The sequence below is a fragment of the Penicilliopsis zonata genome, assembly GCF_001890105.1.
Source record: "Penicilliopsis zonata CBS 506.65 unplaced genomic scaffold ASPZOscaffold_8, whole genome shotgun sequence".
In the NCBI taxonomy this organism is placed as follows: Eukaryota; Fungi; Ascomycota; class Eurotiomycetes; order Eurotiales; family Aspergillaceae; genus Penicilliopsis; species Penicilliopsis zonata.
Window position 1 is genome coordinate 157,548 of NW_019208918.1, and position 21,712 is coordinate 179,259.

Genomic DNA, 21,712 nt, shown 5'->3' on the forward strand with positions numbered 1-21,712 from the left:
AGTTATAGATTAATTTTAAAATATATCAATATCTGGAATTATATTCTTTCGCAGATAAACCTTATTCTATCAACTTCATTGAATTTATACACACACATATGAAGATAAGTGCCAAATACATCCACAGAGATGCTCATCTCATAAGATAATGTCCACTCTTGTCTTCATCCCTGGCGCCTGGCATAAGCCCACCTGCTACGATAAGGTGATTGCCCTCCTCCAGGAACAAGAGGATCTGAGATGCGTGGCCATCACCCTCCCCTCGACGACAGACAACCCCAACGCAACCTTTAAGGACGACCTTGACGTCGCCCAGGACGCCATACGCAAAGAGACCAGCCAGGGGCGCAATGTCATTGTTGTGGCGCATTCTTATGGAGGCATGGTGGGCAACAGCGCCATCAAAGGGTTCACCATGACGGACGAAACTAAAGGTGGAATCAAACATGAAAATGGTGATAATACGACTAGCGACGGCCAAGTAGCAGGCCATGTCATCGGTCTCATTTTGATCGCCTCCGGCTTTACTTTCACCGGCCTCGCATTCATGGACCCCTTTTTCGGCCATCCGCCGCCCTCATGGCGAGTGAACAGTGAAACAGGATATGCCGAGCTGGTGACCCCCCCGCGCGAGCTCTTCTATCATGATCTACCGGAAGAGGAGGGCGATTTCTGGGCATCCCAGCTGTCGACTCAGAGCCTGAAGGCGTTGTTCGAAGATGGCGAACACACCTATGCGGGTTGGCAGGATGTGCCGGTGTGGTATATCGGAACCTGCTTGGACCGGGGGCTACCTGTGTTGGCGCAGCGCATTCAAATGGGTATGGGAAGGCAGATGGGGGCCAGGGCCGAACATCGCGAGCTGCAGACTAGCCATTCGCCATTTCTGAGTCAGCCTCGAGAGACAGCCGACATCATCCTTGAGGCGGTCGAGGCGTTCACAGGAAAAGAGCCGAGAAAAAGTAGACAGGATGATAAGATTGTCCGGCCAGCGGCATTGCTCTGGCAGCCCTGGACCTGGCTTAAATTTGGACTGCCGCTGGGTTTGGGGCATGTCATTGGAGGGGTTATTTCATTCTTGAGGTGGTGGAAGATAATAAAGATATAGCTGATCCTTTGGTGGATGTAGCGGTATTTATATAAGATTTCCTATAGTATGACTACCACAACTTGTTTATATATGCCATAAATAGCTACAAGACTGAGCTAGTCATACCAAGGCTGTATTTAAGGTAGAGCCTTTTTCTAAAATGTTGAGTCACCTATTCATGACCAAAGCAATCATGAATACACTCTACATGAATATATCTCTGCTATCTCCCTCGTCGCCCATTGCAGGGAGTAGCTATTCCTAGCCCCCAGATGAGTGAGAATCCTGCTGAAATTACATGATAGAGTGCTCTGGTTTCTGCCACTGTAAATTCAAAATGGTATCCCTCTTATTTCCACTCGGGTAATGATTTATAATCTACTGAACTATATAGTGTGCCAAAGATGGCAGTCTTGCAGTTGGGAGGGTTATAATCAGAGATGTAGCTGTATCTAGCCAATCATAAATACCCCGTCTATGTACTACTTGAGTATGCCTATCTCGGTTAAGGCTATGTTCAAGGATTTTCAACATGTGGAACATTAAAAATGGGGTTATATAACTAGAATAACCCGATGTCTCTATATAAACCTGGATGGTTCCTCTCTCAATCCAACAAGTTGATAATACTTTCAATATGAAGATTCTTTTCTCCCTCACCCTTGTTGCAGGAGTACTCGCCATTCCCGGCCCTCAGACGGATTCTTGGAAGAATAATCGTGTCGAGACCTTATACACAGGAGTACGTATGGGAAGATCTAGAATATATATGATAAAATAACTGACGAGGCTACATAGAAATGTACCCTCAAAGATGACACCTGCCACTATACCAATCAAGCAGGGGTCCATACATCATGCCAGTGTGACTTTAAAAGAGTATGACCCTTCTCCCTTTGGATATCTCATTATACTTATTCACTGATTTATTAGTGTTCACATGATAATGCTGCCTGTACTTGGGATACTTCTGATTATAAATGTAGCTGTACCTAGTCTAGTTCAAGCAGATTGATATAAGAAGACTCACTAGCTGTCATCATCTCCAATCTGGTATATAGTCTGGTATATAGTCAAGTATTATTATACTCAATATTAGTAATACCCATATCATAGTTGACATTTACTAAGCTTAGTATCGCCCTCCGTCGTGATGGAGATAGGGTTTCTAGAGTCTAAGGCACACCTCGCGTACCTGTTGTACCTTGTCTTCTAGTATCCTAAGGGTATAGATATCATAGTAAGGGAATATTGTAGAATTTATCCAATCCAATAACAGTATATACTATGTATATACTATCTCCCCGGGTAGGCAAACAGCTCCACTGGCCTATTCTGTACCCCCAATTCACCCATCGGCGGGCCCTCAAAGGGAAACGGCGATGGCGGTATAGTTGTCACAAATGGCCCAGGAGTGACTGCCAATGCTTTTCCTCTTGTGAGCAATTTCCTCCGCTGGCCTCGTTCCCAGAATGCCCAGGCGAGAGATGCAACAGCGATTACTCCAAGGGGTACGCCCACTCCTGCTCCAATAGCGACATTACCAGACCTGCCAGACAAAGTTTTCTCTGTTGTCGGACAAGCACTCGCTGTTATAGTTGCTGAGGGAGATTTCTCTATTGTCGGACAAACACTCGCTGTTGCAGTCGCTGAGGAAGAGGTAGTGTTCGAGGTATCTGTATAATTGACCAGAGCAGCCCGACCGGCAATGATGGTCCCAGTGTCGATTTGAAACGACGAACCGTACGAACACACGGCTTCGCTGCCGTTACTCGTGATTCCACCGCAGCAGTATTCGTAGATACGGGGGGAGGCACTATTGTTGGCTGATAGTTCGATGATCGACACGCCTGCGCTGCGTTTATCGCCATTTGCATATTCTAGAAAATTAAGAAATATTAGAAAGAATAGACTATTAGAATAAGGATCTCATATAGAATCATTATTTCAATGCCGCTCACCCTCACATTCTGGCGCACAAGTATCTTGGTCCCAGCTTACATCTGTACAGCTTCCTGCGCTCAACACATATGGCGGGGAGATATTCACACAGTATAGATTTGTCATACAGATGGTCCCCTTACCACAACACCAGGTATTCTCATTATCAGTGCAGGGAACATCATTATCAGCAACAGATCCATCAGGATAATAGCATGATTGTGCTGAAACAACAGCTAGTATAGTAAGAAATATTGGTGGTAACATGATCATAGTCTATGTATAGTGGTATCATAATATATGAGAGAGGAAAGGTTGAGAGGATACTATTATAAGTAGCTAAGTATACTTGATACTTCAGCTCAGTTCAGCAGGGGCTTAGGAACAGGGATAGCTGACAATATTTCAATGGAGCTAATGCATATGATAAAGTGGTCTACAGCTATCTAACTAATGAGCGTATTTACTCGGAACTAGGAAGCAGTTCAAGCAGTTTATAGTTAGTAAAGAGTTGATTAGACTAATCAGAATCTGAACCTTTGTATATAATATTATCTCCTGTCTTAATAACACTACATCAGTAAAGTAGTATACTCTGTAGCAATTACCTACTTTATTTCTAAGATATGCTTTCTCAGCCTCGGGTCATTGCAGCTATTAGTATCACAGTATGCATTAAGCAGTATTGTATTCAATAAGATGTTGATATTACTTAGCAGGGGTTATGTTGCACAGCATATTATATTGGATGTGTGTCTTAGGTCAGTCTAACTAGGGGCGGTCAGGGCCGCCATACATATCATATGGAATACTATCCAGGCTTGTTTGGAATGTAGGGATGATGCCCAAGGCATATAGGGTGACGTCTAGTATCTGTTTGACACGAGACAATTGTTCTGACATTGTGGTACCGGATCAGGCCAGCCGCCAAGGCCCAATTATCAAGGCCATCCATAGTCGATAGCTGACTAAGCAGGACCGGAACCCTCGTCCGGGAGAGGTATGCCTCAGGCACAAGATATATGCCATGTCAACAGAGACAGAGAACAGGCCTAGTAGTGTGTGAGATGACAATGTAAATAAGGAATTCCCTCCTAATTTGCCAGGCAGTCTAGAGAGTTAAGACTCAAGAGGGTTATTTTTCTGCGACAGATTGCTTAGTTGTTTGCTCCAGAGCTAGGATCCTGGAGTAATTCACTTAACCATAACTAGTTAGTGACTAGTTATGATCCTATTTATAATGATCTCATCTTCCCCTCTTTCACCCCGCCTTCTCCTATCAACACCTGAATTATTTAAACAACAATCATGGCCGTCCCTGCTTCTGTTGCCTACACTGCCCTCGGCGAAGGTCCTGCCACTGCCGAATTCTGGCTGGACCTTCTCTGCCCCTTTTCGCAGAAGTGCACCGCTCTTCTGCACTCCTATCTTGTCCCGGCCGTTCTTCCCGGCGGCAAGTATCACGGCAAGGTAAACATTCATCATCTACGCTTATATACATGATATCCTAGGTGTATAGTGTATACATATTAATCAATTTCTAGCTTCGCATTCTTATCCGCCCCTACCCCCAGCCATGGCACCCCCAGGGTGGGTATTCGTGCCTCTCGCTCTGGTCCTTCGGCCGCGCATTCTGTGCGCCCGGGAACGCGTACGGCGGTGACGCCCGCCTCTGGTTCGAATACTACGCCGCCGTGGCTGCCAAACTGGATGACTTCAAGGACGGTCAGGCCCTGGGGGTGACGGGTCATGAATATAACAAGAAACTGGTCGATATCGGCGCCGAGGCTGTCTGGGGCAGCGTCGACAAGCTCGGCCTGAAGAACATTGACAGTCTGGAGGCTGCGCGGGCTATTTTCGCTAATGCGCTGGAGCCTGCCATCAGCGCCAAAGGCAACAATGAGTATGATTTCCTAAAGACTTCCTTGGATAATTTGAAGTTGCTAAGTGTTTTAGCAACCCCAATGGCCCCGATATGAAGTACTTTATCCGTCTGGGTCGTCAGAACAGCATCAACGCGACCGTACGTTATTCTATTTGACAGTGTAAGACCATGAAAGTTACTAACAGCATCAGCTCTCGCTTGTCTGGGATGGTCTGTACGACCGGATCCCCCAGAGCTCGTGGAAGGAGGCCGAATGGGATGAATATTTACGGTACTTTTCTTCACCTCCAGAGACTTGTGCATGACTAATTCTTTATAGGAGCAAGGGTGTTACCCCGAATTGACTATCTAGAGAAAATAGATTGTAGGATATCAGTCTAGAATACATCATTTCTCGATAAGACAATTTGTCTGCCACATTATATCCTCATCAAGAGTAACGTAGTCCAATCCTCGATTTTGTATGGAATTTAGTCTATGTTATACTATAACAGTATACAATATCATACTATTGACGGATCTAGTTGGGAGATTAGCTTGAGTAGAAATATCTCAATAGTTTGTTTCAAGTGTTAGTTGGATTTAGAGTGATAGATACTGCATTAATAAGACGCATTCAAAGCTCACTGAATTATGTAGCGATCTCTCGCATTTCAATCTAGTAATTCTTCTGTACCAGTATATTCCCAACCTTCTTTCTATTATGATACCTGAAACTATTGCATACAGGTAAATCTATCAATCTGACCACATAGAAAGCCTCTTCCCACTCTATTACTTTAACCAAACCATACTATCTTTGTCTGCCTGAGCATCTCCAGCCTGCAATTGAAACTAAGATCATGGCCACATGCAGGAAGTGGTCAAAGTTCGCATTATAATTAATCAACTAGTAGGAAATAATAGGTGAGGCAGATCTACTACTCTATATATTTAAGCATGTCTAATAGGGTTAGAACTACAGCTGCTTTCGGTAGTGATTATCGAGAGACAGTTCCTGGCTAGTTTTTAATCTGCATTTGAATCGGTATCCAGCCATGGTTATCTAGTCCTAATTAGTGCCAATCTCCGAAACGCAGAATTCTAGGTGTGATTGCTCTGCAGGATCAGAAGCCGATCCGGGCTTTTCCGACAACTCTCATCTATCAAGGGCGGATCAACCGCGTGGCTGCGGAATCGTTCCAAGCTAATATAGACTAAGCTAGAATAGGAATATTCAAAGATTGGTTAGTAAAACTATTGCCTCATATTATTCCATTCAAATTTCTAAAGATGAGTATGAGCTATGTGTATAGTAAACCCTTGCTACTAACTAAATACCAAAGTACACTATATACTATATAATTACTTTATCTTCATTTATATCAGCAGGAGCCCTATCAAGTACTGAGTATTTAGTATATGAATATGGGTGAATCTGTCTGCAACTTCCTCTATACCCCTCTTAGATATTCTTCTCTGTATAAGGACTCTATCAAATCACCGATGTATTTCTAGATGATAACTGCAATATTACATATTATTCTATAACAACCTATCTAGTACCCGCTAGTTCTCGTAGTCATAGCACAGGTAACCGTTCATCGGGTTCATGACCTCCTCGACGGTGACGTTGGGCAGCATGTCGTACGAGCTCAGCACGTAGCCGAGAGTGGTTTCACCCCAACCGTGGGCAGGCTCAGGGTTCGCGGTCTCGTTGACCACCCAGCCACCGATCTGGTACAGGCGGTTCTCGGGGTCGGTCTTCTGCCAGTTCCACCACATGCGGTCAATGTAGGCGTGGTGCAGGAAGAAAACGGGGTCACCGGGGGAGGATTTGATATCAGCCATCTGCGAGGTTAGTATGAATGATATATATGTATAATATCACTGGCAAAGTATAGAAACTTACAATTCCTCCCACAGCAGTGTGCACACCCTTGTGGTTGATCTCGGCAACGCAGAAGTACCATTGGGAATAGTTATCAAACTCGGCACAGATGTTCACCATGTTAGAGACAGCACTGGCAACAGCGAGATCGTTGTTCCAATCGCGGTCCATGCAGTACGTGGTATCCTCGTTCTCAGGTCCGATGTGCTCGGTGTAGTTGGCAAACGCGCCGTCAATAACGCAGTTGTCAGCGCCCACACCGTTGCCACCAAACGCATCAGAATCCCACATAGACGAGCCAAAGGCCTCGCCCGTGTTGGCATCATACTCCTCGTTCCACCAGGGCAACGGGCCGGTATAGTTGCATTCCTCGCGCAGGAAGGTTTCCTCCAGATGAATGAAATACCGGTGCCAGGGGAAGAATTGGCCCTATACATCGATAAGTACAGGGACATAAACCATAAAAATAGACACGGCCATATATATAGCAGCTATAATACTGGGCTCGTAGTGATGATATATTACTTACCACATCGTGAATGATGTCTCCAAAGGGAGTGTTGGTAAAGTAACGGTGCAAGGCCTGCAGGTCACTGAAGCGGTTGGTCGTCGCGCTCAGCCCAGACTGGGCAGGGAGATCCATCAGGCAGTTCACAGCCGTGAGATACTCGTCCTGCTCGGTGGAGGTCAGGTTACGCCATTCCTTGCGGATGCGCACCGTCTCGGGCGTGCAGCTGTGGTTGTAGTAGTTGAACTCGGCAGAGACGGCGCCGGCCAGAGCCAGGCCCAGAGCTAGAGCAGCCTTCATTGGGATTACTGAAAGAGAGGAGAAGCTTATAAAAGAGAGGAGATGGTTAGAAAGAGAGGAGAGGAGAGTGATGGCCTGGAGAAGGAAGCTCAACTCTGAATGAGAGAGAAGAGCTGCTTTATACTCAACATCCGTACTTTGTTGGTGGACCTTGTATCTAGACTAGACATTCATTCTGATACTTAGTCCATGGCTAGTCCCAGTCCCAGTCCCAGTCTATGGTGACTATATTCGTAGTCTGCCTAGATGTCTCCATAGTCGACCATAGTACAAAGTGGCTAGTTCCTATACTGTACTAGACTATATTAATCTATAGTATAAAATGCCACCCATGCCACTTATCCCTACTAGTCCTACTGTAGTCGAGTCCCATGCATGAGCACTAACTAGTAACTATATTTTCCTGAAGATAATCCCAATTTTTCTCTACCTCTCTTCCTTGCCAAGATGCCAAGAGCGGAGTTTTCTCAACTACCTTTTAACTATACTACTCTATCTTTAGTGAGAGTAGCAATGAAAATTAAGGACTGAGACGCGCGGCGGTACGTAAGCGAGGCCTACTCTTATCTAATGCTTGCTGCACATGCAGATCTGAGTGCCGATCGTCACTTGAAACAGATATTCTTGCACAGCCAATTCGGGTCCTCCCCGACCCGCGCCTTGGCATTAGGAATCTTCATACTTCTGATTCTTATCTTCTTATTCCTTTATTCTTTTATTCTTCATTATCATTATCTCTTTTCTATTTTTAGGGATATTCTCATCTCGGTGGACTTAATATCAGCATTGTCTACTCTATTATTATTTCATTTTTGAATATTTCGTCTTGCTTATTAGTTCTTGGGGCCAAAAGCCCCACTATTAGAGACCACTCACTGTTTAGGCTCACGGATAACTACTCCGGGAGAAATGATTTGAACCTCCAGGCTCTCCCGCTGCAGTCTCGCCCTTGCCGATTCCCGGGCGAGAAATCGCCGTTTCGCAGCGCCGAGTTCGCCTCCCGGCTTCCTCGTAACAAGCAACAGCCCCGGGCCGTTCCAGCCCGCATACAACGCCCACCTCCCACCGCACCCCGTGTCTTTCTCTCAACATCCCGGTTCCCCCCCCCCTTTTCCCCGTTATCCTTTCATACTATCTTCTTGCTAGTTGATCATCTTCTTCCGAGTATTCTAGTAAACAGTCATTCTGCTCAGTCAACTTCCCCAGTAGGTTTTGTATGTATACCTCTCTACGAAGACAGACCCGATTATCTCCATGATCTAGCTTGGTAAACTCTCCCGATGGCGAAAGGATTGCTGCAAGGCGGGCGCACCTCCCTTTAATTCAATCACATACAAGACCCACTGCGATTCAGCCGGCAACAGCCCTTTGGCTATTTCATGGGCTATTATCTAAGTAGTGTAAACTGTATGGTTGCCACTTCAGATGCGACTGTAGACTTCATATCTAGAATTTTGACAATGTAATTCTTTCCTGTCCTACAATCATTGAAGTTCACCTCTGGCAGCTTGGAACCGTTAAACGCAGACGGCATTTCCTCCGTATTCTTGAGAAGTATATTCCAGATAAACTGATACTCCGGGTGTGAGACAAAAAGCCTATCTGGCCTAGAATCGGCTGCAAGGTCTGCTTGGCTGTCAAGGGCTGATTTAGGTGCACATAATAGTCTATTAAAATACCACACTATTATGTTATAACATCTATTTATTATTATTCACATGCAGGTCTAATTTACAATAACAAGCTAGAATAAATCCTTGGATTTTAGCAATGCAGCCAGCATGTGGTTACTTATCTTTAAGCTAGATTCTGGGCCATCACAGAGCAAGCACAGTAAAGGATCTATATACTTCCCCTCTATACTATATACTGCGACTTTGAATCACTATGAAATCCCTCACATGCTAGTCAGGGTCTCTAACATGGTCTTCATCTCGACTGCTAGAGGAACAGGCCTCTTGACATTATTGGATGCAACTATGCAGGGCCCGACTGTATTAAAAGGCTCCAGTATACACATGGGCATCCTTTCTCGTGGGCAAGAGGGTCATGGGGCCAATCGGAATGGAGTCTCCGATGCGTGTTTCGCCTTCTTGCTTCTTATCAAGAAAGATCTCACTATGAACGCCCACCCTCTAGATCGCATCTGTACACCCTCCCTAGGTAGTATCGGACAAGATCTTTTCCAGCCGGGAAAAGATAAAAGCATCGTGCTGACAAGCGATAATGCGACTTATTAGCCTGATTTCTGATTCCATTTCGCCACACTGCATCCTGAAGCACCCCTGTGAGAAGGGTGAGTCTCGTATTTGCCAATAGCTCTGTATACCATGTCCGGCAAGGAGTTTGAGAAAGACAGCTAGTAGGGGTAGGTATGTTACATGGAAAGTAATTATAGATATATAATTCCTATAGATAAGCTTAGAGAGTGGAAAGCGAGATATGAGAGAATAAGCAGATATGGCTGTATTAATAGATAATAAAACAAATTAGCTATAATGAAGCTAGTAAATACACAGGACTTTTTCTGTCTTTACCTGCAAGCGGGTGGCGTGTATCGAGATGGTCGTGGTGGGGGGGTTAATTCCTTATTCTAAGAGTTGAGAATAGATGTCTAGCGACTTCAAGCATAGAGAAGTTATGTAGTGTCACAGCCCTGGTCCTGGTTGCCAGCCAGTAGGCCTCATCTTTCTTCAATTCCAAACCTCCATCCTTCTTTTCCTTCCCTGTGAGGCTGGCTGCTTAATAAAAATACCCTTAGATGGCCAACATGTGCTTCAGCTGAGCCGTTACATTAGATATATATTCTTAAGATGAATTCTATTTGAGGCACAATTTATTCTGGGGCCTCAAATTCAGCATAAAGACTCCTATAATGTAGTTTTATCTTTGCCTAATAAGTAATCTATATAGATACTACCTGGCTAGAAGAACTATAATTTATTCTACTTGTACTCCCTTGTTATTCTACTTGCGTTTAATAGGAGAATTCATATTAAGATAAGGATAGATGATAGATATCTGATAGCTAAATAATCCTTTATACTTCTATATATTAATAGTACTACAGCCTCACTATCTATTAGTCTACACAGCCACATCGTATTCACTGACTCATCTCATTCTTATATTCTTCTAATATTTATTTACTCTACCCATCCACATATCATATACAAATACTTGCATAGTACTAAATACAATTACTTTATATTAGTATGCTCTCTCTTCCCCTCGACATCCAATATTGTATCATCCCATTCGCCGACCCAATCACTCTGATCGCCCTCAGCCAGACCAACGCCCATCTGCGCCGTTTAATTAGCCCAACGCGGGTCCATTTCGTCGAGCGCCTCCTCAGTCTAGAATACGCTTCTGTGTCATGCGAATGGGAAGCCAGACGATGGGCGTGTACCTCGTGTCTGCGTCTGCTGCCGCACTGGCATTTTAACAACCATTCTCTCTTCCAGCAGCGATACCAACCGAGAGAAACCACCACCAGCTGGGGGAGACAAGGGAAGAAATCTCAGCCACACTCTGAAAACACCGATCAGCGTCATATCCGCCGATGCAATGAGTGCCGATTCCAGCGCGGGGAATTCCACGGTTTCACCCGCGGGACCATCGCCGTCCCGATCGTGATCGGCCACCAAGAAGCGTTCGGGACCGTTGTGGACCGGTATTTCCCCCGTTTTTCAAATACGCGCCCGGCATACAACGCGCCTGTATTTGCCGTGTATCGCGACGGTGCCACCGACCGACTGTGGACGCTGTACCGAGTGCGATGCCCCGGATGTTGTCGCTGGAAGGAACTGCGCGCCTTTCGCGTAGGGGGCAGTTATCCCCGCTGGGAGCCGATTGCGATGACACCCCCCGATCGACATGATGAGTACTGGAACTGGGATGAGGCGGCGATCACTCCTGCCCTGCTGAATGCGATGCGGTGTAACCACTGCTTCCTGGCGAGGCACGGCAGGCCGGCCCTCGCCTGCAAGCTGGAGACGTGGCTTTGCTACCTGATCGATCAGGAGTTGCATGAACAGGGAGCCAATCTGACGACCGGGTGGAAGACGCTGCTGGGGAACTTGCGCTTCCTCCTTGACCATCCGCTCAAGAACGAGATCAGGAATCTGTTGTCCGATATCCGCCCGGTCTGCGAGAAGCAGTGCATGCGCCTCACCCACGAGGATGTTGCGTTATTGCATCTGCGCCGGACGCAGTTCTTGCTGCTGTGGGAGCAGATCCAAGAGAATCTGTGGTTCAGACGCGATCGCTGGTTTGATGCCTGGTTGCAGCCTGGATATGAGCACACTGAGGGCATGCAGTGTAAGCAGGATGTGGATGGGGAGGAATTGGTGGATTATGTTTTAAATACTTGAATGACGGTCTTCATACAGTTACTTTGAAGAGTATCTATATATCTTCGAAATGGTCTATTTATTCTATACGTCTAATCTATAATACATTCATCATCGCTATACTTACTATGCAAACTCATTATGTGCTGCTGCAGCTGAAGCTCAAGCTGGCAGCATCTTCATGGATGGCGGTACCAGAAGCATACAGTCCCAACACACAGAGGATAAGGCCAATCAAGACAATGGTCATGTTCAGCACTGTCAAGGCAATCTTCTTCGGGCCGGCAAACCACTGCCCATAGTTCAGGTGCAGCCAGTACACGCCGCTCAGCCCGTAGCTGAACCAACTGGCAAACAGGGCGCTGATCAGGCCGTTGAGGTCGCTGAACACAGGGATCGCCTCGGCGATCACCCAGGCAACAAGCCAGCACGACAGGCCCAGCGCGATCCAGATGCCCACGCTGCGGCGGCTGCGGCTGTGGATGAGGTCCGACTTGTGGCAGGTTCGGAAGTAGATATATTTCAGTCCGATATGGCCGTTGACCACGCCAGCGCCGACGATCTGAATGGGTCAGCATATATGTACATGTATAGTATAGATCATGTATAAATACTCACAGTAGGAATGGCAATGCCGTAGGCCACCTTCTTCAACAAAGGCCCTGCCGAGCTGAGAGCGGGAGACTGGACCTCGGTACCGACAAAGTAGTACACCACAATGGCAGCAGTGGTATACAGACAAATCTCAAACACCTGCAGCATGCACAGGGACTTGGTGAAATCCTTGGGCTTCTCCATCTCGGCGATGAGGCCGAAGAAGGCGACGTGTGCGCAGTAGGCGAAGACGATGTTCGACACAGCCGAGAAGGAGGTGTACAGGCTATGGTGGGTGGTCGCCTCGATGATCCGTCCGGGGTGGCTTTCGACGCCCACGCCGATCATGGTGACCATCACGGCCGTGAAGATACTCAAAAAGGCTATAAATATTAGCAAGAATCCTCCACCTCGATTGTTTTCAAGACACGTACAAGCAAATGATATCCAGGTCATGCCCTTCATGGTCCGCGGAATAGAAAACACCATGGAGATGACCATGCCAATCACGCTGAACACGATTGAACACGTCCCATGGTCGGTGATGGTGTTCATCATCACCCGGAAGGTCAACAGATGGCTGCCCATCACGAAGATGCAGAACAGGAACTGGCCCAGGCCGAACAGCTCACGGCCGAACCGACCCATCAGGATCTCGCCAGCGTCCGCCAGATTCTGGATATGAGGGTATCGTTCGCGGAAGAGGCCGATGTTGTATCCTGTATAGGTGGCCAGCAGGCCCAATCCGATGATAAGAATGATGGCCCTAAATAAAATTAGTATAAGGTGGATGAAGGATCGTTTTTTTTTTTTCTTTTTTTTTCCACTTACGGAACAAGCCCTAATGTGGCCACAGCAGCCGGCAGGGACAAGACACCCAGAGAGACCGACTCGCAGATCATCACTAGATATTATATCAATATCAACTGTGATATAGAGATAAAAGACAGGACAGAATACTCACGCAATCCACACTGCCACCATTTTAAAGTCTTGTATTTGATCTCTGCCATCTCCTCGTTGCCAAAGGCATCGGTCACCTCGCCGCGCTTCAGCCCGTCCTCCTCCACGGTGAACCCATCCTGCTTCTCAGGCGCCTCGTAGGCAGGGAGCGTGTCGATCTTTTCAGACATGCTGGAGAGAAGGCGCAGAGACCGGGGACTGCAGAGAAAACTGGGACTGGAGAAGACTGAGAGAAAAAAAACTGGAGAGAACTGAAAAACGTGGAGAGGAAGAGCAGAGAAGGTAGAGAATTAAATAGATGTCTCCGACAACGGGGCAATCCTTTCCTGCGCCTCCTCGCTTGGCGGTAGATCTTTACGGTGGCGTGGAAACTTAATAATATTATTGCCAAATTATTGGTCATGATTCTGCTTGACCCGACATCTAGCCAATCGGAGGCCTGCGCTAATCTTTACACTTTCTTGATCTAACTTTTCACGGTTAGAGCCTTATCCGGTGTGCTGATCTAGGTATGGAGTTTCCACGTGAGCATTTCGAATCATATTCCTATGACATACAGAGACTGCAGAGTCTTATCTTTCTAGATTAACAATATATGAAGTAACATTAATTGGATGACAAGTAGTCGTGGCTGTAAAGGCGGCGCAAACCTTGATGTTTCTGATGCCTCTCCAAAGCCCTGGAGCTAAACTAAATTAAGCGATGCGGAACATAATCCTGTGCCTTGCATGTCACGCCACCACTTTCCTGTTCCTATCTTGTAATCCATCCACGAGTATACTTCTTGCGGGCTATTTAGGAGAACACTTATTATCATTTTTACCTTGTCAGCATCGGTTTCCCGGCCAAGGTATTCGAATCCCTCGGGTTAAGACCAGCATCTCATGATTCTCCGGCATTCTATGGCTGAGATACCCCCTCTCAACAACCATGTAGCTTCTCAAATTTTCATCCTTATATCATGCTAGCTTCTTCTGCCCAACAGTCTTCTCGGAGATACATAATGACTACCTCTTTGCTCTCTCCTGAGGAGCCTCTTAGACACAGTCCTCCAGAGTGATTCTGGACAGATGTTGAGCATTGAAGAGATCCTTGATTGTAGAAGCCCACTATTATATATATATTGTGCACGGTAGGTCCTCCTTGGGTAACATCTAGCCCTTATAGCATCGCTGCTAACCACCTGGATAGTGAAAAGCGCCAAAGAGCGAAACTATATCATCAAAAATATGATACCAGGGGAGTTTGACTATCAGTTAGATCTAAAAAGAATATTAGCGTCTTGTCCTAATGGTTGAAAGGTAGTCGAAACTATCCTGGCTCTCAATTGGTTTATTAATCCATTTCTTATGGGAGACTTGCTTCGTTTGAACCAGAAAATGGTAAATTGGGAAATTAGCATACTCTGGAGTGCTTTATATGGACTGGCTGATATTTATGATAAAGAGTTCTTCATATTGACATTAATAATCTTAATATTCAAAATTAAGCTGTTTATAATCACTAATTCTTTATAATATAGCAGCCTCATGGCGCTATATTCACCTAGGATATATATCTTATTTTACTAATAGAGTCTTACTAAGTTCCTGGAGTATATAAGAGAAGATATTATAAGGAATTAATCACTATTGCCAGCCACTTTACCTCTAACCTTTGAAGAGTTAGAATTATATAGAACTAGATTTCACGGACTTGGTTGACAAGATGCCGAACTTGAATCCCGCGAGGAGAGTCACTGCAAAGAGGCGCTTGAGCACCGCCGGTTCAGTCAAGCAAAAGTCCAAACTTGAAACCGTCTATCGGTGTATTAAAGTTCCATTAAGTCCTTGCTATGTCGCTGAAAAGACGAGATTTTCAGTGTCTAAGCATAATAATCCTTGAGTTTTGTAAAAAGTATGCCTGGCAATGGTACCGTTTAATAAAGTTTTTCGAGAAATCTCAAGGAAACTTGGCGTGTTTCAGGTTAGGGTTTCAGGCACAACCAGAAGGATAAACTTTTTGGGCCGTTTTTACAACCAACTGAAGAAGAAGAATATGTAATATTATGAATGAAATATTTAATGATGGCTTACCCACTGCTGCACCTCTACCGTCCGCTGGATACCCTGGTACAACTCACTCTCCTTGATTAAGACCGTCTGGTCGCCCTCTCTCTCCAGCCCGATCTCGGCCTCGACAACGGTCGTATTCTCGCCGTAATGGCCCATCGGGTACCCCGAGCTGGCGTATTTCTTAGACGTGCTGAAGCCGTTGTGGCAGAAATGGTTCAGCAGATGGTTGAATGTGGGGAGACAGGTGCAGATCAGACCGACGCCTCCTTCTGCATTACTATAAAAGGAGTTAGCAGTGTACAAATAGCGCAAGACGAAGAAAAGGAGAATGAAATACCCCGATAAAATGACTTTGGTAAAGATGATGGTCTGGTCTGGGGAGCTTCCATCCTGCAGGACGAGAACCAGCCGGTACAGACTGAAGGCGGTTGCCAGGCCGCCAGCCCCGAGAATGCCCATGACTCGCAGCTTTCTATTGCGGCTCATCTGCAGCGACCAGGTTAAAGGCAGGGGCAGGAGGAGGATGATGAGATCGCTGACGACGCTGATCACCGAGTCGGCAATCAGGGCGGCCTGCTGGTCGAGGCAGTGGCCGCCGGTGCCTAGCCAGTAGGTCGGGATGGGCAGACACATGCGGATCTTGATGATCAGGGCGGCGATATAGTAGCTGCATAGCACGGCCAGGAAGATATAGATGAATAACACTTTCGATCGGTAGGGACTGAAGATGCGCGTCAGGATGGAGAGGAGGGCCACCTTGACGAAGAACGCCATCGGGCAGTAGAAGAGCGTGGCGGCATAGCAGAACTATAAGTATGTACACATACCAGTATGAGCAGTCGATTTCAGTACAGTATACATGGCTGATATACTCACCTTTCGGAACAAAACCAAATTCGCTTCCGACACCTCCGAGTAAGGGTATCCCCCTCCATACTCGCCCACTAGTTCATTATCAGCATGGAAATATCAGGGAGGGGTTGACATTGACTGACCGTATAGACTAACGGCGCAGTATCCCATGAATAACGCCTGTAAGGAAATGAGTAAGTATACATCAGGAATACGGACCACCAAGGTATCATCGATCTCACCCATCCAATTAAACATGTGTAGTCCTCTGCAGCCAACCCCTGCTGCAACCGGATACGGACCCAGAGCCGCAGGGCCACGAAGAGCGTGATGATGGGGAAACACAGACATTGTGTAATAAGGTTGATTGTGTGGAGGACAGCCATGGATGGATGCTTTGTGACAGCTGTAGAAACTGGGACAAGAGTTGAAGAAATGAGGTCAGGCATGCATGATTTTAAAGGTCTAATGAAAGCCTCCAGATCAACACCTTGAACAGGATCAACAAGCACAAGGTCAACTACTGTTTACCTCAAAGTTCACTACTCCTGCCACTATTCCTACTGAATCTCAAGCCTCCCAGACCAATTGACTTTACGATCTGCAAACCGGCGCGGCACGGGGAGGCCCGCACGGCATATGCGAGCCAATCACCGCCCGTTCCGGCGGCACTCGGCACGGGCTACCTTCTTGTTTAGGCAGGTGGTGCCTTCCCACTACTCCAGTCAGTGACATTCTATCGGCCTGACTAGTAGCGACACCCCACTGGATATAAGTATAGTCTGCTTCAAAGGGTCGCTTTGACCTAGTAGAGAAATCGCTTGAGCTACTAGTTGTTGACCCCCCACTGGAAGTATAATACGAGTTGCATTGACCCTCCATGGTGGAATATGTACTACTCCTCTTTCCCAATGTCACTAGCAGCATCACCGACAGCCTGAAAATTACTAACCTATTGATATCACCCACACAACTTACCTAAACCATGTCCCTCTTCCACCCCCTGCCCATCGCCAATGGCCGCATCCTCCTTCGCCATCGGATCGTCCATGCCCCCCTGACGCGTAACCGGGGCGTGCCCGTGCACCCCGACGCCCCTGGCTCCCCGAACCGGATCTGGTATCCCGGCGATCTCATGGTGGAGTACTATTCCCAGCGAGCTACTGAGGGGGGACTCATCATTTCCGAAGGCATTCCTCCTTCTCTAGAGGTACTTCTATATATATATATATATATATATTTATATATATATCTTTATATAACTTTATATATATATATACCTTTATAAACTTTTATAAAAGTTATAAGCTAATGCTAATGCCAGAGCAATGGAATGCCCGGCGTGCCAGGGTTATTCACCCCCCAACAGATAAAAGGGTGGAAACGAGTGGTGGAAGCAGTGCATGCCCGCGGGGGAATCATCTACTGCCAGCTGTGGCATGCCGGCCGAGCGACCATCCCGCAAATGACAGGCTCCCCCGCCGTGTGTCCCTCAGCGACCCCATGGGACAACCCGACCGAGTGTTACTCGCATATCCCCGTGGGGGAGACACAGCCCGTCCGATACGCAGATTATCCGCCCGTCGCGCTGACGAAAAAGGACATCCAGCGTGTGATACAGGAGTACGTCGATGCGGCCGTGACGGCGATGGAGATCGTGGGCTTTGACGGGGTTGAGGTGCATGCCGGCAATGGATACCTGCCCGAACAGTTCCTCAGCTCAAACATCAACACCCGCACCGACGAATACGGCGGTTCCCCGGAGCGACGGGCTCGTTTCGTGCTCGAACTCATGGGCGCCCTGGCGCGGCGCATCGGAGAGGATAATCTTGCGATTCGGCTGAGTCCGTTCGGTCTCTTCAACCAAGCGAGAAGCCTGCAGCGGATGCAAACCTGGACGTACCTGTGTACGCAGCTGAATAATGCCCATCGGCTGTCCTACGTCAGCTTCATTGAGCCGGTAATCTTACACTAAGTTTTTATATATATATACTGATGCTAATCATGAATAGAGATACGAGCAAATCTTCACCTCCGAGGAAAAAGACAACTATCTAGCGGCCTCAGGCCTACGAGATATTACTCTTGCCCCCTTCCGCGCCATTTGGGGAGATACGCCCTTCTTCTCCGCCGGCGGATGGGACGCTGCCAATTCCGCGGGGGTTATTGAGTCTGGTCGGTACGACGCCCTGCTGTATGGCCGGTACTTTACCAGCAATCCTGACCTAGTGGAGAGGTTGAGGCGGGGGAGTCCTCTGGCGCCGTATGATCGTACGCGTTTCTATGGGCCATTCGAAGATAATGCAGTCGGATATACAGACTATAGTTTCCTTGAATGAACATAGGGTTATCCAAGTCCCTAATCAATATCTAGATCGCTCTATCCCAGCCACTAGCCCCCACACCCCCAACCACTATTTCTTCCTCTCTCCGCATCGTCTCTTGCATCGAGAGAGAGAAGGCATGTCCATTACGTATCAACTATAATGTCGCAGGGGACAAGGGTCTGACATGACCAATCAGGATAATTCGCTTATGTCACGCCAAGTTGGACGCTAGTGAGGACCGCATTTGGTATAGTATATCATAGGGCGCTATGCCTATATAGGACTAACGCCATCGCGTTGTCTTTCTCTTCGCTTCGTGTCACCCTAGGAGTATATGGTAGATAGTTGTATTTATCATCATTCCGCTGGGCCAAGCCGCTTGCCATGTCTTGATTAGTGGGATATAATGTAATCGCCCAGTTTCAACTTTTTACCAAATATAGTATGAGCATGTGATTGGTTGGCTCGTCTATAAATGGGTCCACGCCTTCTAGAGAATAGCAGGAATAAAATAGTATACACTAGGTGATAAGCTTAAGAATAGCCATAGAGTACCATGTGTAGTCACTTGGCAGCCTAACCCTGCTTGGTAACTGAGTTGAAATAAGGTGAGTGAAATTTAGAGTGACTAGCACTATTATATAGTGGTTAACTTCTATAGTGACTCTCCTAAACAGTCCATATCTATGCTAAATCCAATCCTAATCCACAATTATAATATTTAGTAAATGATATAAAATTATGTTGAATATATTTTATTCAAGGCATAGTTTAGTCTATAGTTAATGATTAGTGATCCACGGACCAGTTTACGTTCCGTGGTCATTCTCGTATAGAATCCTTCCGACGGATCGATCAAGGTCCGATCACACGAGTAGGATAAATAGTACTGAGTGGTCTATAGCCAATCTGTTGAAAATCTGGATCTTCTCATTTTACCCTACAATCTCTCTTTCACTTCCCACTGTCTATGATTCTATAATTTTCTACTGTATTCATCATGGCTAAAGAGAATGAACCCAAATACCTCTCTGGGCTCCCTCTGTTCGCCTGTCTCGCCTCCGTCACACTCGTTGCCTTTTTGATGCTCCTCGACACATCCATTGTTGCGACAGTGAGTCTACAATACCTGATATATATGAAATGGCCCAACTGACGTCTTACAGGCAATCCCCCGCATTACCACCGACTTCCACTCCCTCGATGATGTGGGCTGGTACGGTACCGGCTATTTACTCAGCAAGTACGTGATATTTGAATATAGAATCACTACATCTATTCTAACTCTATAGCTGCGCTTTGCAACCCCTCACTGGAAAGATCTACACCTACTTCAGCAATAAGGTAGCTTACTCTGCCCTCTATCCACCTCTACCTATGAACGCCCTCTGACTAAATAGTGGACGTTTATTACCTTCTTTACCGTGTTTGAGCTTGGCTCTGCCCTTTGCGGCGCCGCCCAGTCCTCGAATATGCTCATCATCGGGCGCGCCGTGGCTGGACTGGGTGCCTCAGGCCTGTTCAACGGCGCCTTTACCATCCTCCACGCCAGCGTTCCATCACACAAACAGCCCGGTATGATTGATTTGATCTATCAAGACAAATATATATACTGACAGCCCTAGCCCTGCTCGGTGTCCTTCTTGCTTTCTCCCAGCTTGGGATGCTCTGTGGCCCCTTGGTCGGGGGGGCGTTAACCCAGCATGTGTCCTGGCGGTGGTGTAAGCAGACATCCATATTATACTATCTACATTGCCACCAGGCAGGCAGACTATAGCATCTTATATTGCATACTAATTCTGTACACTCTCTAGGCTTCTATATCAACCTCCCCTGTGCGGCCGTGGCAGTTCCTCTGCTCTTGTTCATTGAGATCCCCGACCACGATCACACCAAGGCCAACAACGACAGCGTGTGGAAGCTGCTGCAGCGCCTTGATCTGCAGGGCTTTGTCCTCTTCTCGGGCTTCTCCATCCAGCTGCTCATGGCTCTCAACTGGGGCGGCTCCACGTACGCCTGGTCCAGCTCCGTGATCATCGGCCTCTTCTGCGGCTCAGGCGTCACCCTGCTCATCTTTGTGGTATGGGAATACTATCGCGGTAGTGAGGCCATGATCCCTCTCTCGCTCATCTCCCGCCGCATCATCTGGGCCAGCTGTCTCAACTACGGCTTCTTCTCCGGCTGCGCCTTCACCTCTACCTACTACATGCCTATCTACTTCCAGGCCATCCGTGACGCCACCCCGACCATGTCTGGCGTCGACGTCCTGCCCAGCATCATCAGCAACATGCTTATCGGCGTGCTCTGTGGTGTCCTCATCGGCCGCGTGGGCTACTACCTCCCCTTTGGTGTGCTTAGCGGTATCCTAACCACTGTCGGCTCTGCCCTGCTCACCACTTTAACCCCGTCCTCAACCACAGGTATCTGGGTCGGCTATCAGATCATCCAGGGTGCTGGGCGTGGGTTTGGGTTCCAGATTCCCATCACTGCTGTGCAGAACAACACCCCCAAGGAACAGGTCAGCGTCGCGACGGCCATCGTCACCTTCTTCATGAACTTCGGGGGTGCCGTCTTCCTCAGTCTCGAGGAGACCCTGTTCACCACCGAACTGCGCAAGCTGCTCGCTCAGTATGCGCCTACAGCTGACATGGAGGCGGTGGTCGCTGCTGGGGCATCGGCTTTCCGTGAAGTCGTCCCTGATGATCTCCTTCCAGCTGTTTTGATCGCCTATTGCAAGGCTATCACCCGCTGCCTTATCTTGTCCACTGCGCTTGGCGGAGCGGCTCTCCTCTTTGCTTTTGGAATGGGATGGGTCAATATCAAACAGAAGAAGAAGGAAGCCAAGGAAGAAGAGGAGCTGGAAAGGAAAAATGAGGAGGAAAATGAAACCGAGATGGGGGCATAATCTCGACTTCTACTGCTATTGGCCTTTATATGTATTATACTAGACTTATAATTTATGATACCAGTAAT

The 21,712-nt window shown here is 47.1% G+C and overlaps 9 protein-coding genes across 9 annotated transcripts; 5 read left to right on the forward strand and 4 right to left on the reverse strand.

Annotated features, from left to right (window-relative positions):
* Positions 1-113: 113 nt before the first annotated feature.
* On the forward strand, positions 114-1,108 carry ASPZODRAFT_2130593 (hypothetical protein; the record flags this gene model as incomplete). The annotated part of the gene is made up of 1 exon (XM_022727841.1): positions 114-1,108. Exon 1 carries the CDS (start codon positions 149-151, stop codon positions 1,106-1,108), a length of 960 nt encoding a protein of 319 aa, XP_022580498.1. The 5' UTR covers positions 114-148.
* A 1,278-nt stretch (positions 1,109-2,386) lies between these two features.
* Positions 2,387-3,304, reverse strand: ASPZODRAFT_142626 (hypothetical protein; the record flags this gene model as incomplete). Its single annotated transcript, XM_022724867.1, has 2 exons — positions 2,387-2,970; positions 3,052-3,304. The coding sequence occupies 2 exons, from the start codon at positions 3,302-3,304 to the stop codon at positions 2,387-2,389; spliced, it is 837 nt and encodes a 278-aa protein (XP_022580499.1).
* A 1,035-nt stretch (positions 3,305-4,339) lies between these two features.
* On the forward strand, positions 4,340-5,268 carry ASPZODRAFT_167023 (hypothetical protein; the record flags this gene model as incomplete). Its single annotated transcript, XM_022726805.1, has 4 exons — positions 4,340-4,501; positions 4,576-4,934; positions 4,988-5,054; positions 5,108-5,268. The coding sequence occupies 4 exons, from the start codon at positions 4,340-4,342 to the stop codon at positions 5,219-5,221; spliced, it is 702 nt and encodes a 233-aa protein (XP_022580500.1). The 3' UTR covers positions 5,222-5,268.
* Positions 5,269-6,464: 1,196 nt separating this feature from the next.
* ASPZODRAFT_67720 (hypothetical protein) lies at positions 6,465-7,594 on the reverse strand (the record flags this gene model as incomplete). The annotated part of the gene is made up of 3 exons (XM_022729487.1): positions 6,465-6,746; positions 6,808-7,215; positions 7,316-7,594. 3 exons carry the CDS (start codon positions 7,592-7,594, stop codon positions 6,465-6,467), a joined length of 969 nt encoding a protein of 322 aa, XP_022580501.1.
* Positions 7,595-10,809: 3,215 nt separating this feature from the next.
* Positions 10,810-11,970, forward strand: ASPZODRAFT_142629 (hypothetical protein; the record flags this gene model as incomplete). Its single annotated transcript, XM_022724868.1, has 1 exon — positions 10,810-11,970. The coding sequence occupies one exon, from the start codon at positions 10,810-10,812 to the stop codon at positions 11,968-11,970; it is 1,161 nt and encodes a 386-aa protein (XP_022580502.1).
* Positions 11,971-12,010: 40 nt separating this feature from the next.
* On the reverse strand, positions 12,011-13,759 carry ASPZODRAFT_132969 (hypothetical protein). Its single transcript, XM_022723158.1, has 5 exons — positions 13,508-13,759; positions 13,375-13,447; positions 12,978-13,309; positions 12,568-12,926; positions 12,011-12,511 (listed from the first exon to the last, which is right to left on the reverse strand). Exons 1-5 carry the CDS (start codon positions 13,674-13,676, stop codon positions 12,089-12,091), a joined length of 1,356 nt encoding a protein of 451 aa, XP_022580503.1. The 5' UTR covers positions 13,677-13,759; the 3' UTR covers positions 12,011-12,088.
* Positions 13,760-15,566: 1,807 nt separating this feature from the next.
* On the reverse strand, positions 15,567-16,860 carry ASPZODRAFT_97429 (hypothetical protein; the record flags this gene model as incomplete). Its single annotated transcript, XM_022730551.1, has 5 exons — positions 16,655-16,860; positions 16,556-16,592; positions 16,437-16,504; positions 15,898-16,367; positions 15,567-15,837 (listed from the first exon to the last, which is right to left on the reverse strand). The coding sequence occupies exons 1-5, from the start codon at positions 16,796-16,798 to the stop codon at positions 15,567-15,569; spliced, it is 990 nt and encodes a 329-aa protein (XP_022580504.1). The 5' UTR covers positions 16,799-16,860.
* Positions 16,861-17,320: 460 nt separating this feature from the next.
* On the forward strand, positions 17,321-18,846 carry ASPZODRAFT_117712 (hypothetical protein). Its single transcript, XM_022721182.1, has 3 exons — positions 17,321-17,622; positions 17,737-18,372; positions 18,425-18,846. Exons 1-3 carry the CDS (start codon positions 17,398-17,400, stop codon positions 18,749-18,751), a joined length of 1,188 nt encoding a protein of 395 aa, XP_022580505.1. The 5' UTR covers positions 17,321-17,397; the 3' UTR covers positions 18,752-18,846.
* Positions 18,847-19,701: 855 nt separating this feature from the next.
* Positions 19,702-21,708, forward strand: ASPZODRAFT_117715 (hypothetical protein). Its single transcript, XM_022721183.1, has 6 exons — positions 19,702-19,853; positions 19,906-19,982; positions 20,032-20,083; positions 20,140-20,314; positions 20,365-20,460; positions 20,554-21,708. The coding sequence occupies exons 1-6, from the start codon at positions 19,740-19,742 to the stop codon at positions 21,642-21,644; spliced, it is 1,605 nt and encodes a 534-aa protein (XP_022580506.1). The 5' UTR covers positions 19,702-19,739; the 3' UTR covers positions 21,645-21,708.
* The last annotated feature ends 4 nt before the right edge of the window (positions 21,709-21,712 follow it).